At 52.6% G+C, this 14,336-nt stretch overlaps 1 protein-coding gene across 2 annotated transcripts in view; it reads right to left on the bottom strand.

Annotated features, from left to right (window-relative positions):
• HCN4 (hyperpolarization activated cyclic nucleotide gated potassium channel 4) overlaps positions 1–14,336 on the bottom strand; it is a 96,448-nt gene that overhangs the window by 32,301 nt on the left and 49,811 nt on the right. Inside the window, exons 4-8 of one of the 2 annotated variants that reach the window (XM_080656994.1) lie at positions 11,760–11,978; positions 8,324–8,470; positions 7,981–8,221; positions 7,553–7,717; positions 6,951–7,462 (exon numbers count right to left, since the gene is read on the bottom strand). In XM_080656994.1, coding sequence (XP_080513120.1) covers positions 6,951–7,462; positions 7,553–7,717; positions 7,981–8,221; positions 8,324–8,470; positions 11,760–11,978 — 1,284 coding nt within the window. Of the gene's footprint in view, positions 1–5,814; positions 7,463–7,552; positions 7,718–7,980; positions 8,222–8,323; positions 8,471–11,759; positions 11,979–14,336 lie in introns of those variants that run through there. The other variant, XM_080656993.1, reaches the window with a different exon arrangement.

Below are 14,336 nucleotides of genomic sequence, written 5' to 3'. Positions count from 1 at the left end.
CAGATGAGTGGTTTTCCTTGGAGAGAGGGAGAGTGATGTTTGAGGACTGGCACAAATGTTTAAAAGTATTTCCTGTATTCAAGTTCTTAAGCTGAGGGATTGACCCATGGATGTTTATCATATTTTATTTATGTACAATCCACTACCTACAATGATTTGACTAATGATTTTTCAACTTTATGATGGTGCAAAAGTGATACACATTCAGTAGAAGCCCTACTTCAAATTTTAAATTTTGATCTTTTTCTTAGCTAATGATATGCAGCATGATATTGTCCTTGATGCTTGGCCCCACAGCACCAATGTAATGTAAGTGTTCTGAGCCTTTTAAGGTAAGCTAGGCTAAGCTATGATATAGGTTAGGTGGATTAAATACATTTTCCATTCACAATATTTTCAATTTACAATGGATTTACCAGACTATAACCCCATCATAAGGAGCATTACATATTTATTATGTATTTGTTTATATTTTCTTCTGTATATACAAAATAGTCTACCTCAAAAAAAAAAAAAAAAGAAAATTGAAGAAGCAAAATCATAAGGGGTTGACTGGTGTTGTCCAGCCCTGTGCATGTGCCTGGGGTGGAGCCAGCATAGAGTGGGAGCTTGAGATGACACAGTGTATTAGAAGCTTCAAACTCAAGAAAGAATAAAAGGACTACGGTGGGTCAGAAAAGGATGAGAAATTACATGGCGGCGGCAGCAGGCACCTAGCCTGCAGCGTAGGGGATGTGGGGCCTCAATCAAGGGGAAAGGTGAGAGGTCTCCTCCTCCAGGCCAGGGAAGCCATAAGCACGGGTGCAGTTTCCAGAAAGTGCGTGCGCAGTGAGAAGATAGGGGCCAAGGTCAGAGGCCCAAGAGCACTGTCCTTTGGGAGAAATAAGAGCCCTTCAAGCTGAGGCTGAACAGAAAGGTGGCAGCAAGGAGCCAAGGCGTCTGGAGAACTACAAGAACTACGGAGGGCCTGGTCAGCAGGGTCACACACTGCTGGGAGGGTACCACTACAAGGAGCCACTGATGACCTATCTAGAGCCCTTTCATGGAGATAAGGCGGGAGCCAGACTGCGGTGGCGGAGCAGTGACTCTGGAGGGAAATGAGGTCAGCAGTGGACGCAACCCTCAGAAGTTTGGCTGAGATGATAAGGAACAGCAGCTGGGAAAAGACACGAAGTCCAGGGAGGCATTTTATTAAACTTTTAAAATGCTCTTTTAAAGTTCCTAATCTGGTTTAGCCCCACCAAGGCAGAAAGAAGGGCCTCAGAGCTTACCCCCATGCTGGCAGCTGAGCCCCACAGATGGTCACTGGGGCTGAAGCATGGCTGCAGTGGCATGGGGTGGGGGTGGGGGGGAGGGTGCTGTCTGCTGACTTGTTCAGAGCTGCTGCTAGATGTGATGGGGAAAGAGAAAGCAAACTGACATTTAGTCGTTTTTATTCTAGTGTTTAAGTTTTCTATAGAGAATATACCCTTTTTTGCCTGCCTGCACCAGACAGACTGCTCCTACCACCTGGCCCCTGTGCCACCAGTGGGGAGGGACAGGGTTGGTCCCCAGGACCTGGGTGTGCATCTTGGCTCCTTCACATTCTAGCTGACTGATCTAGGCAACCTCCTCACCTTCTTTGAGCCTCAGTGCCCTTTGGCTCACTGAACTTGAGGCTAACTCTTACCTCATCAGTGTTATTGTGAGGATGGAGGGCAATAATAGGATAACTCAAAAAGCAGAGCACATGGTAACTACTTACTAAGTGTCCTTTTAGAGCAGTGGTTCTCCACCTTCCTAATGCCGCGACCCTTTAATACGGTTCCTCATGTTGTGGTGACCCCCAACCATAAAATTATTTTCGTTGCTACTTCATAACTGTAATTTTGCTACTGTTATGAATCGTAATGTAAATATCTGTGTTTTCCGAGCCACAGGTTGAGAACCGCTAGCAGGGTCGCCTAAGACCATCAGAAAACACAGATATTTCATTATGATTCATTAACAGTAACAAAATTACAGTTATGAATTAGCAACGAAAATAATTTTATGGTTGGGGGTCACCACAACATGAGGAACCGTATTAAAGGGTCGCGGCATTAGGAAGGTGGAGAACCACTGTTTTAGAGTAAGGAAACAGAGAAGACGTGGCTAGTGTTGCCCTGCCTCCTGGCCTCAGAAGTTTGTCCCTGTGCAGGTGCCTGGGGTGGATCCAGCAGGGTAGACAGGGTGGTGGGTGGGGGTGAGTGTCCTTGGAATGGGTCCAGCCAAATCTGATTAAACTTTAAACTGCAAGGACACTCACCCCCACCCACTACCCTGTTCACTCCTCAGGTTTGGCTGGACCCACTGCAATCCCTCTCACCGTGCTCAGCACAGTCGCTGTCTGTGTGCAAGGGCCTCCCCAGATTCCCAACGGCGGGGCCTATGCCCAGCCCTTGCCCTCCCACAGCCCTCAGGAAGCACCACTGCCTGGGCCACAGGGGGCAGTTGTCATGGGGATGCTGGGCCTGCTGAGCTGCCTCCTTATCAACAGGACTTCCAGGTCAGTTACCATGGAAACAGCATCCACTCAGCCATTGGTGATGGGAACCGGGTTCCCTGCCCTTTCTGAGGACTTTTCTTTCTGCCATGAGGGCAGGGCACCACGGCACTCCCTGAGCAGCCAGGAGCCCCCAGGGACTTGGCTTTTCCAATGGCAGATCACTGCTTCTCCCCTACTGGGCAAGGTCCCAGGGCTTACAGGGACCTTCTGCAGCCAGGGGTGGCAGAGGCTGTCATCTGAGGGCTTTACAAGGGGTCTAGGGGCCAGGCCTAGCATCTCCCCAGTGCAGTGGGGAGTGGGCAGCACTTCCTAACAAGGCCTGAATTCAGGGGATGCCCTCAGGTTCCCTAACCCACACAGAGTCCAAAGGCTGTGGCTCATCCTTGGCCACTCTGAAAGGCAACCCTCTTTCCTGGTCATGAGATCCCCAGCTCGGTAACCTTTTGTCCCCTAGCCGCCCTCCAGCTTCTGAGGGCCCAACTGACCAGGCTAAGATGGTATAGCCCTGTTTTGTAACCAGCTGGAGCTCATGTGCACATTACTGCCCCCCTCCTCCTTCAGGGAGCATCAAGGAGTCCCAGGGACTCTGGCAGCTGGGGTAGGAAGGATCTCAGTCAGGGTCTTCCCCACCACTAACTGACAAAGGGTGCAAACACACTCACCCTCCTCCTTACTCTCACCAGTCCACACACAGTGCACAGCTGCCTACAGTGTCCGCAAGTGCTCTAGGGCAGCGGTCGCCAACCTTTTGGACCTCATGGACCACCAGTTGGCGACTACTACTCTAGGAGACCTGTCCACTGCCCTCCACAGCCTTGCTCCTGAGCCTCCAGTACTCATTCCCCAGTAACTTCATTTCCCCCTCAATCCCTGGCCCCTAAAAGAAGGCAGCATCTATTGGAATTTTTTTTTATTTAAAGAAAATATACAACACGGCACATTTACCGTTTTCTGTTTTAAAAGTGGAAGATTTGAAAATTGCTTGTGGGGATAGAAGGGCCAACTGACTGGACTTGGTTTCCCCAGCCTCCAGAGTGGCTGCACTGGGTCAGAGCTTTTATAAAATGTGTATGCGTGTGTGTAGAGGGCGGTGAGGCCAGCCCTGATAACAAGGGTGTGTCCTCACTCCTCATGCCACTGAACCCTCCACCCTCACTCCTGTCCCTTTCCTACCCCCCACCCTCACCACTACCTCCAGGACTACTGTGGGTTTAGATTAAGTAAGCCTTCCTCAGGGGGCGTGTGTGCAGAACTCGGATTGAGGCTTCTGTTTAAATCCTTCCAGCTCTGAGAACTCCCTGGGTCTGAGGGGACTTCTCCTGCCCTGTAATGACCAAGGCCAGGTAGCTCCTTGTCTCTCCCTAAGACCCAGTATCCTCACCTCCTCCTGTCCTGGAAAACGGCTTCCCACTGCCTGTGGCCCATCACTGGAGATATTGACCTGTCCCACAGCCCAGGACAAAGCCAGCATTTAGCTGGGAGCATGGAGGAGAGCTCTTGGAGCATGGATCAGTCCTCCTTACTATTCAGGTCTTGGTAGCAAACCTGCTCCTTCCCTATAGAAAGGAGGCAGACCACTGAGCTTGACTCTGATAGAATCTTGTTGGAAAGGATTATGCCTAAGGAGCTTCTATAATCCGAGCTGCTTTCACAATGACTCCTACTCTGAACCTGCTTCTGGCTCCTAGTTGCCTGCAGAATCAGGACCAATCCCCTTAGCCTGGCACCCATGGCCTTCCCTCTGACCACCTGGCTTCAGGATCTCCTCCCAAAGCCCCCAGCTCCACACTGTACATCTACCTTTATCATATCTCCACTGAGCACTCCATCCCACCCACCTTCCTAACTTCCTCCCTTCCCCTCCCCACCCTCTCTAACTTTCTAACACTTCCCACATCTCAAGGCCTGGCTCAAGCCTACCACTGGCCACACACTTTCCTTAGGCCCTTCGGGAAGCCCAGCCACCTCCTATGCCCTGAGTTCATAAGTCCTGGAGCCCTCAGCCAAAGCTCCCTGGGCTCTCACCATAGCTTGCTGGAGCAATGGGCTGGGTGTGAGGAGAGGCAGAAGAAACATGACTTATTGAGCACCTACTATGGTATGTGCCCGGTACTAGGCTGGGCATTTCACATATACTGCTTTTCTCATCCTGTCCTCATATGTACTTGTAAGACGGCACCATAGTTATTCCCATTTTACATTTGAGGTAACAGACTCAGAAAGGTCAGATAATTTGCCCAAGGTCACACAGCTAAGGCAGGGCTGGAATTCAAACCAGGTCTGGTTGCCTCCATAATCTGGTCTCTCCCTCTGTACCATGCTTGAAGACTAACTCAGCCCCTCAACAGTTTTTAATGAAAGGAACCTAGGCTTTGGCCTCAAGCAGGCATGAATTAGAATCTCAAATCAGTCCCAGCTCTGTCACTCCTAGCTACATGATTCTGGAAAAAGTACCCCAAACTCAGTTTTCTCATCTGTGAAATAGGGAGAATCAAAGTACCTACCTCATGGTCTTTTGTGAAATGGAAGGAGTTAATGTGTGTAAAGTGCTGAACCAGTGCTTGGCACAGAGCAGACTCAATCAGAAGTACCCTCACCTCCCACTGTGCCAAAAGGGAACTGAGGGCCACAGAGGGGACAGGAGGTGCTTGAGGACCTACAGGAGGCACAGTTCAGAGTCCTCTGCTTCCATGTGGTGAGAGGTCAAGCTGGGATTGGATATGATACCAGAGATGGGGAGAGAGGGAGCCTGCTGAGAGGTCTTGGGGTCCTCTTCCCTGAGGACTGGAAAGAATACTCCCCCCAGACCTTGCGATGCCCAGCCTGTGGGCTATGGTGGGCTGCTGGATGTAAGGTGACCTGGGTGTCCCGGCAACATTGGGTTAAACTAGATTGCACACATGTGAGTGGCTATCTACATGGCTCTACAGAGCGCTACATAGCTTATACATATACACACATTACATACATATACAGATCTTGCTAGGTTTGCAGTAAAAAAATGCAAAATTCTCAGGACCCTGGCCCCATTTTGTTCCAAGGACTCAGGAGACTGGGGCTCCCCAGGAAAACCACCAAGGGCATCCCCTAGAAGACTCCCAGCAAAGTGAGGCACCAAGTTCACTGCTAAGGGACTGGTGGTGGCTGGTGCCCTAAAACAAATACAATGACAGGTCTGCTCTAGGGACCCCAAACATGGGTAGCCCCCACCCCTGCCAAGCTCCAGCAACCCACCCCACAACCTTGCTCTGGCTTTTGCATTTGAGCTTTGCCTACCCCCCCCTACTTCTGAGTATTAAAATAGTCTATAAAAGCAAGTGACCAAAAATCTATAGCTCTAAGAATACCTGGTTATTTTCTGCTGTCTTTTGTTTTTCTGGTGTGAGTTTTTTAAAATTATGATTATTATTGTTATTAGTGTATCTCCTAAATCACAGTTAAACCTGAAGGAAGAAAGAAGAGAGAAAAGAGAGGAAGGAGCCCCAGCTCATAGATAGGATGGCAGTTTGGATCGCACTGGCTCAGCCCTGGCCCCAGGTTCCCTCTGGGAAGCAGCAGTCAGAGGGGACCCCCCAGAAGAGGCGGCTCTTGCCCCAAACAAACGAAGAGGGGGTGGCAAAGAACCTGAGGATGTCTTCTGAGGCAGAGTGACATGCTGGCCTGAGGCGGCACCATAGGGTCTCCCAGGGGGACCAAGGCCCCCGCTGCAACCCCCAGCTCTGGGGAAGAGCGGGAAGGCAGCCACAGACTCCCTAGAGGAGTGTGGGGAGGCTCTGTGGAGGGTCTGTGCCCCATCCTGGGGTAGGGCTGGCTGAGAGGCTGAGATGAGCTTGAGGTCCTGGGTGAGGCGGCCTGGGGTGACAGGTGGTGTGCTCCAGCGCTGGGGAACCTGGAGTGGTGGGGGGCTGGATACAGGTGGCAGGAGCAAGGAACCATGGGAGCCAGAGGCCCGGGGTGGAGCATTTGGAAAAGTTCTTGGGGGGCCTGGGCTGTGGCCAGGGGGGCTGAGACCTCTTCGGGGGGTAAAGGCTATATGAGAAGCCTCCCCAGAGGCCCCTGCCATTGATGGCTGCTCAGGCTGCCGTGGAGGTGTCTCTGGCATACTTGGCGGGCCAGCAGCCAGACCCGAGGACAACTCCCCAGGAGGCTGGCCAAGCTGCCCTGGACTAGAGGATGGGGACCTAGATGAAGGTGGGGGTGGCAAGAAATGCTCCAGGAGTCCCAGGCCTCCCTGGGGCCCTGGTAGTGAGGGTAGTGGCTGGTTAGCCTGTGGGGAGTGGGCGCCTGGCTGTAGTGGGGTAAGCAGGGGTGAGTCGGATGAGGAGAGGGAGCCACCCAGTGCTTTGTGGAGGAGGCCAAATCCGGCTATGGTGGTGGAAGCTGTGTTGGCGGATAGTGTGGGAGCCAGAGAAGAGCCACAGACCCTGGGAGGTGGAGAAGAGCTGGACGAAGAGAGGAGAGGGCTCAGTCCGGCGGGGGCGGAGAATCCAGCCAACTGTTGGATGTGGAAGGAGGAGGAAGATGGTGTATCCAACTGGGATAGGCTGCTGGTGGGCGAGGCAGAGCCCAGTGCAGAAGGGATGAAAGACTGCAGCCGCTTCAGATGCCTGGGTGTCTGCCCGGGCCCGAGGCTGCTGAGCTTGGGGCCTGGGGGAGGGCGGAAGATGGCAGCGGGCAGACGTGGGTGGTGGGTGAGGGCTATGGCCACAGAAGTGGTGGCGGCGGCAGCCTGCAGCGGTGCCTGGATCAGCGGGGTCCAGATGACAGGCGTGGCGGTCGGGGTGGAGGAGGTGGCAGCCTGGACGCGGTGCGCACAGTGAGCCATCTCGCGGTCGTGCTGCACAATCTGCTGGATGATCTCATTCTCCTGGTAGTTGAAGACACCTGAGTTGAGGTCATGCTGGACTTTGTGGAGGAGGATGGAGTTCTTCTTGCCTGGGCCACAGAAGAAGAGCAGGGGCTCAGGACAGAGGAGAGGGGGAGCCTGGTCCACCTCCCTTCTGCCCTCTCGCCCAGTCCCCTCACCAATGCGGTCCAGGCGGTCCAGCGCCACAGTCTCGAAGGCCCGCCGCATCATGGGGTACTCCTCCAGCACCTCGTTGAAGTTGTCCACACTCAGCGAGTACAGGCGGCAGTAGGTGTCGGCCCGCACACTGGCTGTGCGCCTGCCCCGCGTCAGCAGGCAGATCTCTGCTGGGACAGCAGGAGTCAGGGTGGCCTCCTAAGGGCCTCCTCCCAACCCTGACCTGGGTCCCCACTACCTAGTACAGATGCTTGATAGATACATTCATAAGTCCCCCACTCCATGCACCTTTCCCATCTCTGGGACCATCCCCCTGTGCTGGGCTCATGGATACCTACCTCTAGGCAGTGCCCATGAAGGACCTGAAATGTTTTTTTCTCGGTCTCTCCAGCCCATTTCCCTGTCCCCCCAGGGTCTCCTGGCCACTCACCTCCAAAGTAGGAGCCATCTGCCAGCTTGGTCTCCTTGTTGCCCTTGGTGAGCACGCTGACCACGCCGTGCTGGATAAAGTACATCTTCTTGCCAATGGTGCCTTCTCGGATGATGTAGTCGCCGGGCTGGAAGACCTCGAAGCGCAGCTTAGTCAGCATGGATGTCACGAAGTTGGGGTCCGCGTTGGCGAACAGTGGCATGGAGGCCACCAACTTCCGGCAGTTAAAGTTGATGATCTCCTGCTCCCCAGAAAGGGTGGATTGGGAAAGAGGGAGGAGATGAGCAGAGTCACCAGGCAGAAAGGCATGGATCCCTTTCTGCCTGGCCGCCACCCAGCTCACCTCTCGAAGTGGCTCGCTGAGCTCGCCCAGGATGCTCTCCTCGTCGAACATCTTGCCCTGGTAGCGGTGCTCATAGTAGTCATGGATGCGCTGCCGAGTGTCGGGCGGGAGCTTGTGGAAGGACATGTACTGCTCCACCTGCTTGTACTAAGTCCAGGGACAGAGAGAGAGGCTGTCACCTCTTGGCCAGCCAGCCCCACTGCCCTGGCTAGCTCCACCCGGCCTCAGCCCTGCTGGTGGCCAGAGTTGGCACTAATGCTGTGGGTGCACTTGGATGACCTTGGCTCTTTAAGCTTGAGGTCCTCAGTGTTGGTGTGTTCACACCGTGCCCCATACAATGGCCCTGACTGCCAATAGCTGGGGTGGAGGAGGAGCTCCATCCCAGTGACCGGTCTTCAATGTGTTCAATATTATGGAGATGGCCAGGGAAAAGAAGGACTGTCCAAAGCCCAGTTACAAGAGGCCAACTGACCAGGAAGTCAATGACGTTTCCTCTAAATATAGGTCCCTCTGTGTTACACTGTGGACCAGAGAGGCCTTGCTGACTTGGGAAGGAGCTCTTTCCCACCAGTGGTAACAACCTGGCAGCATCAGCAGGACTGGGCTGCAATGGGTTACAAGGGCTGGAGGCTGAAGCCAGCCATCATGTGGCACATCATGTATCCCAACATGGTCGGGAGTAAGTCACTTTGTTGGAGAACAACTACAGCCCAGGGGAGGGGCCTGGTACAGCAGGGACCTTAAACGTGTTTGAAATAGAGATTGTTGAACCTGCCCATCCTGGGGTGCTGCTCCAACCCGCCTGGATTGTGGGTGGGAAGTGGAGATCCTCAGGAGCATGGCTAGGGACCAGAGGCACTGATGGGGCAAGAACAGATTTTTCCCACAATGGAATGCAAGGGAAGTTCCTGTACCCAAGGAATAGTCATAATAGGCAGCCTGCTCTCATATATCAGTGCTCCAAAGAGGTGGGGACATAGTGCTGCTGCAGAGATGCTGACGGGCACCTGGGGGCTGGGAGATGACCTTTCTTAACAGTCTTACAGCCAACCTGGTCTCTGTCTGCTCTAAGTTGTGCCCAGCTACAGGAAACAGTGACTTTCTGGCTGGCTATGGCTGTATTTTTTTTTAGAATTCCCCATACATAGGAAAGCAATTGGAGTGGGATGCAAGGTCTGGAAGCAGGGCAAAAGTTAGAAGGTTGTTAAAGTGGTCCAGGTAAGAGAGAGTAGTGGGGACAGAGGGGCAGGTAATATGTTTAAGAGAGATTTATGGGTGAATTATACATTAAAGAGCTATTAGCTAAAGGATGAAATGAAGGCAACTCTCAAATGAAAAGCCACAAGCAGCTTGACTCTGCTGGACAGTAGACCCTGATGCTTTTTTTAAACTATCCCTAATGGTGGTCCCAGACTGAGCCTCCATTCTGCTCACACACTGAGCCTCAACCCTGCTCACAGGCCGGGCCCTGACCCTGCTCACAGGCTGGGCCCTGATGCTAGGCTACATTAATCTCTCACCTGGCCCTTGAAGCACTGGCCTTTATAACCTGACTCCACTCTCCTTCCCCTCTCTCACCCCCTCACTCCTAACCAGAACCCTTTGTTCTAATCAGGTTGATTTCTTTACCACCCATCTACATACCTTTGCTCATGTTCATCATGATCACTGGCCTAGCATTTTCTTCTACCTCCTCCTTCCTCTGCCTTCCCAAAATGACCTTCCCACCCTGTTCTGGCTCTTCAGGCTCTCCCGGGCTTTCTTCTTCATGTCATGGGACCTGGGATGCCATCTCTCAGTCACCCCATCAGGAGACAGTACCTGAGGCAGACACGCAGGCAGTTCATAAATACATACTGAGCCCTACTATGTGCTGGACACTGGGGATCCATGGGGACTGGCCTACCCTCATGGAGCCATGGGCTGGATAGGGAAGATGGATATTAAACTATTGGCTACATGTAATTAATTAAATAATGACAGAAGTGCGACATGTAATGAAGGAGAATTTGAGGGTGTCACTGGGTCACATGATGGGTAGAGGCTGACTGGGTCCTGGAAGGCTTCACCAAGGAGGTGAAGTTTAGGCTGAGATGTGGAAAGAAGGGGTCAGGTGAAAAGAGATAGGAGGGTTCCAGCTTGAGTCTGTGCCAAGGCCCCGAGGCAGGGGAGACACATTCAGGGAGGCTGGCAAGACTGGCGCATAGAGGGCTATGGAGCCCATGGCATGTTCTGAGCATGAGAAGAGGGGAGGCTTACATGCCAGGCTGAGAAAACACACTTACTCTGCATCTTGGAGTAACAGAAAGCTCTAAGCAGTGATATGAGCAGATTTATATGTTTTAAGTGCCAATGCCATCTGCCATCTGGAGAATGAAGTGGAAGGGGCAGAGGGGTGCCCACTGGCTAATAAATATTGAATGGCTTACTCTGTAGGGTCACTCCTCACAAACACCATGATATAACCCTTGGTATTGTCCCCATTTTACAGACAAGCAAATGGGACTTAGAGATGTGATGCTACATGCCCATGTTCAATGGAGAGCTTGTCAATGGGGAAGCTGGGCTTAGAACAGAGGCAGCCTTTTACTCCAGCACAGCCTCTTGCTTAGGAAGCTGCTGCATGATCCAGGCAGATGCCAGCTGGATGATGGGAACGAAGGGAGGTATTAATGACTAAGAGACAACAAGGATGGCTCCTAATTTCTAGCCTGGGCATCTGTGCTACTGTGTCCACTAACAGGATGGGCAAGAGTAGAGGTTTGGAGCAGAGAAAGCAAGGGAGACTGTTCTCATTTTAGATGCGATGAGGTAGAGGTGTCCAGGGAGGCATCAAGTAGACAGTGCGGGGAGAGAAAGAGGTGCGACTGATTATATCATTTGGAGCCTGCTGCATAGAGACGGACATGGAACATGGGGATGGGGTGGTAAACCAGTAGCACCCAGGAAGACAGGAGAGACAGAAACACAGAGAATTAAGCTCAAACCACCATGGACGCAATGTATGAAGACTGAAAAGACAAGCAGTCAAGGAGAGCAAGGAGGACTGGCCTGTGAGGAGGAGGAAAGCCAAGATTGTGCGGTCACGAAAATCAAGTGTAAACCAAGAGGCAGTGATAACTGTCAAATGGAAAGAATGCCCCAGGGCTCCGCGCAAGATGTGGACCCAAAAGGGCACTGGCACACTCACATTCACTATGCTGAGATACGGATTCAGTGTCCATAAACAATGCGGAATTTTTGTATATTTTAGAAAAATATAAAAAAGAAAGAAAAAGAGATTGCAACAGAAAAGTCAGCAGCTGAAGCCAGATGATGGTGGCAGGCTGGGCACCCACTGGGGTCCTGGTGGGGACCCACTGGCTGGAGCCTGTGCTCCCTAGGGACAAACTGGCACCCTGAAATAGCCCAAAGTGGACACAGCTTTCTGCCCTACCTTCTCCTGGTACTGGCGTCGGGAGGAGTCCAGGGACTGGATAAGGGCGGTGGCGTGGCCGATGAACATGGCGTAGCAGGTGGCACCCACAATCATGCTGAGCATGGTGAGCCACACGTCGGACATGCCCACGGGCGCCTGCCGTCCATATCCGATGCACAGCATGTGACTCATGGCCTTGAACAGCGCATAGGAATACTGCTTTCCCCAGGAGCTGTTCTGTAGATAGGTACACAGACAGAGGGTGGAGTGGTAGTGAAGGCTCACACCACTGAGAGACCAGGCCTTCTCACCAGCACCTAGAAAAGTCCCTACCACCTCCCATCCCTCAACTCTTTCCCAGCTGCTGAGCCCAGGGCTCCCACTTTGCCAGTGGCTGAGAACCTTGGAGAGGGGCAGGGAGGCCCACAATGGTAACCTATGTGACCGAGTGAATTCTCACTCAGGCCTTTCTCTTGCAGTGGGGGACCAGGATCAGATGGGAAGTCTAGAAAGGGATGGGAGCGGTATAGCCCCCATCTAACCTCTCAGCCCTCACAGAGCAGCCTGGGCCTCTTGAGCAGCAAAAGAATTCAGGCTGAGCCACCCTGCTGTCCTCTGCTTACTAAAATAGCTCCATCCCCTTACCCTAAACTACTGCCAAGTAAAGCCCATTTCCCCACTGACCTCAATTATAAAAGCAGATATGCTTCCCCTAGGGGGACAGACTCTCAGATTAAGCCAAAAACACTTTCCTCATTTTGGGTGAGCAAAATCTAAAGTGCTGCTGAGCTGACTCCCTTCCTACATGAACCCTGCCTGCATCTATCCAGGGCTGTGGCCACCAGTTATCCTCCCCCCACAAAAGGTGGATTACCTGGAACATACAATGCTTGGGGTGGGAGGAGGGAGAGAGGGAGGGAGGCAACTGGCTATTTTTGTCTCCAAAGCTAGCTGGTGTCTCAAGGAAGCCTCAGTGTGGGAACACGGCTCAGAGGGCCATCTCCTGAATTTAGTGCATGTGTGGGCTTGTCACCCTCACATGGAGGAAACTGTCCCAGATGAGGGGGCCCCAGATGAACCTCAGTGCTGGCCACCTCCCCAAAGCCTCTCTGCTCACACAATGAATATGTTAGCAATGATGTGGAACCCACCTTACTGCATGACCCACAGAACCCCTGGCCGGAGCCTCAAGCACTTCCGGGGTCACCAGGCTGTTCTCAGCACCTGAAGGCAGGCACAGGAGCTGCATGCCATATTCAAGGTCACTGAGACCATACTGGACAGAGCTGAGCTGGTATGGTGCTCAGTCCAAACCTGGGTGGGAGGTCTTGTGGGGGGGCTGATCTCAAGGAGTGGAGGGGGCCTGGGCACTGAGGGAACAGGAGGGACCCCCCAGCTGCCTTCAGTCAGAAATTCCAGCCTTATTGCTGGGGACTCAGAAATTCAATCCATATAGTGATTCATTTACATTTAGCTCATCAAAAGGCTGTTTTCTAAAGGCCTATTTGATACTGAAAGATGCTTGGAATCTCTTTCACCTCTTTCAAAGCCAGCTTCTCCTACTCAGGGGCCCTGGAGATCTGCCTACAGACCAAACCAAACTGACAGGTCCCCCTGGACCTGTAAGCATGGGGTTCCCGGACACAGAAAGAGGCTCACAGGTCCAGGGGGTCCTCCATCCCTCCTGGAGCCCACCCTATTCATGGGGGATGGAGACTCTGCCCCATGGCTTCCCGAGCCTCAATTTCAACTTCTCTCAACCACCCACAGGTTTGGAAGGGATCAGGTTCAATCTGGTCTGTCCTCCCTACTCAGGACACCACCTATGATCAGGATGTGTCTGTGTATGTGGGGTGGGGGATGAGGGAATGACAGGAGTAGGGAGATAGTCCAGCTCTGAAGCTGGAGCAGAAGGTAGCCACTGTGTGTGATCTGGGAGTCTATGCCTGCTACCAACAGTGTCATCCCTCACAGGGTTCTCTTTGCTTGGGCTTGGCTTTTAAAGGTGGATCTGTGAGTAGGAAGTTAGACTTGAGTGGCTGGGGTGGGGCCTGCCCTGGGGTCCTGATCAGGGGTCGGACCAGCATTACCTTCAGACCGCCTCTCTATGGGTGGCCCAGCAGCCAGCAGACCACCAGCAGGCAGGTTTGGAGCCAGGTGGTTCTTGGCACATGCTCAGAGGAAAACGACAGGACAATACAACTTCACTAGGGTCCTGGATTAATTATAATGAAATTTGTATTTTGGTTTTGACCTCGCCCCCATGGTTTTTTCTGTATGCATTATGGGTAAGGGCATGCCCAGAAAAAAGACAGTTTCTGTCAATGATGCCTAAATACAAATGAAAGTCTCCACCCAGAAAATCCTTCTTTTAAACCCAGGAGTTGGGGGCCATTATCTTTTGCACTTGCACTCTACCTTTAAGAAGCACGCCCATGCCATTCCCTTTCTCCTTCCCTTCCCCCACAGGCACATGCTTCCCAGCCTCTAAAGGACCACACGAGACTTGCAACCAGGGGAGGAATGGGCAGCTGCAGCTCATCCCGGGCTAACCCCTAAACCTGTCTCAAAGGCCCCCTTTCTCTGACTTTCCAG

This window comes from Plecotus auritus (assembly GCF_963455305.1).
Source record: "Plecotus auritus genome assembly, chromosome: 1".
NCBI classification, from domain to species: domain Eukaryota; kingdom Metazoa; phylum Chordata; class Mammalia; order Chiroptera; family Vespertilionidae; genus Plecotus; species Plecotus auritus.
This window is presented reverse-complemented; position numbering and strand designations above follow the sequence as displayed.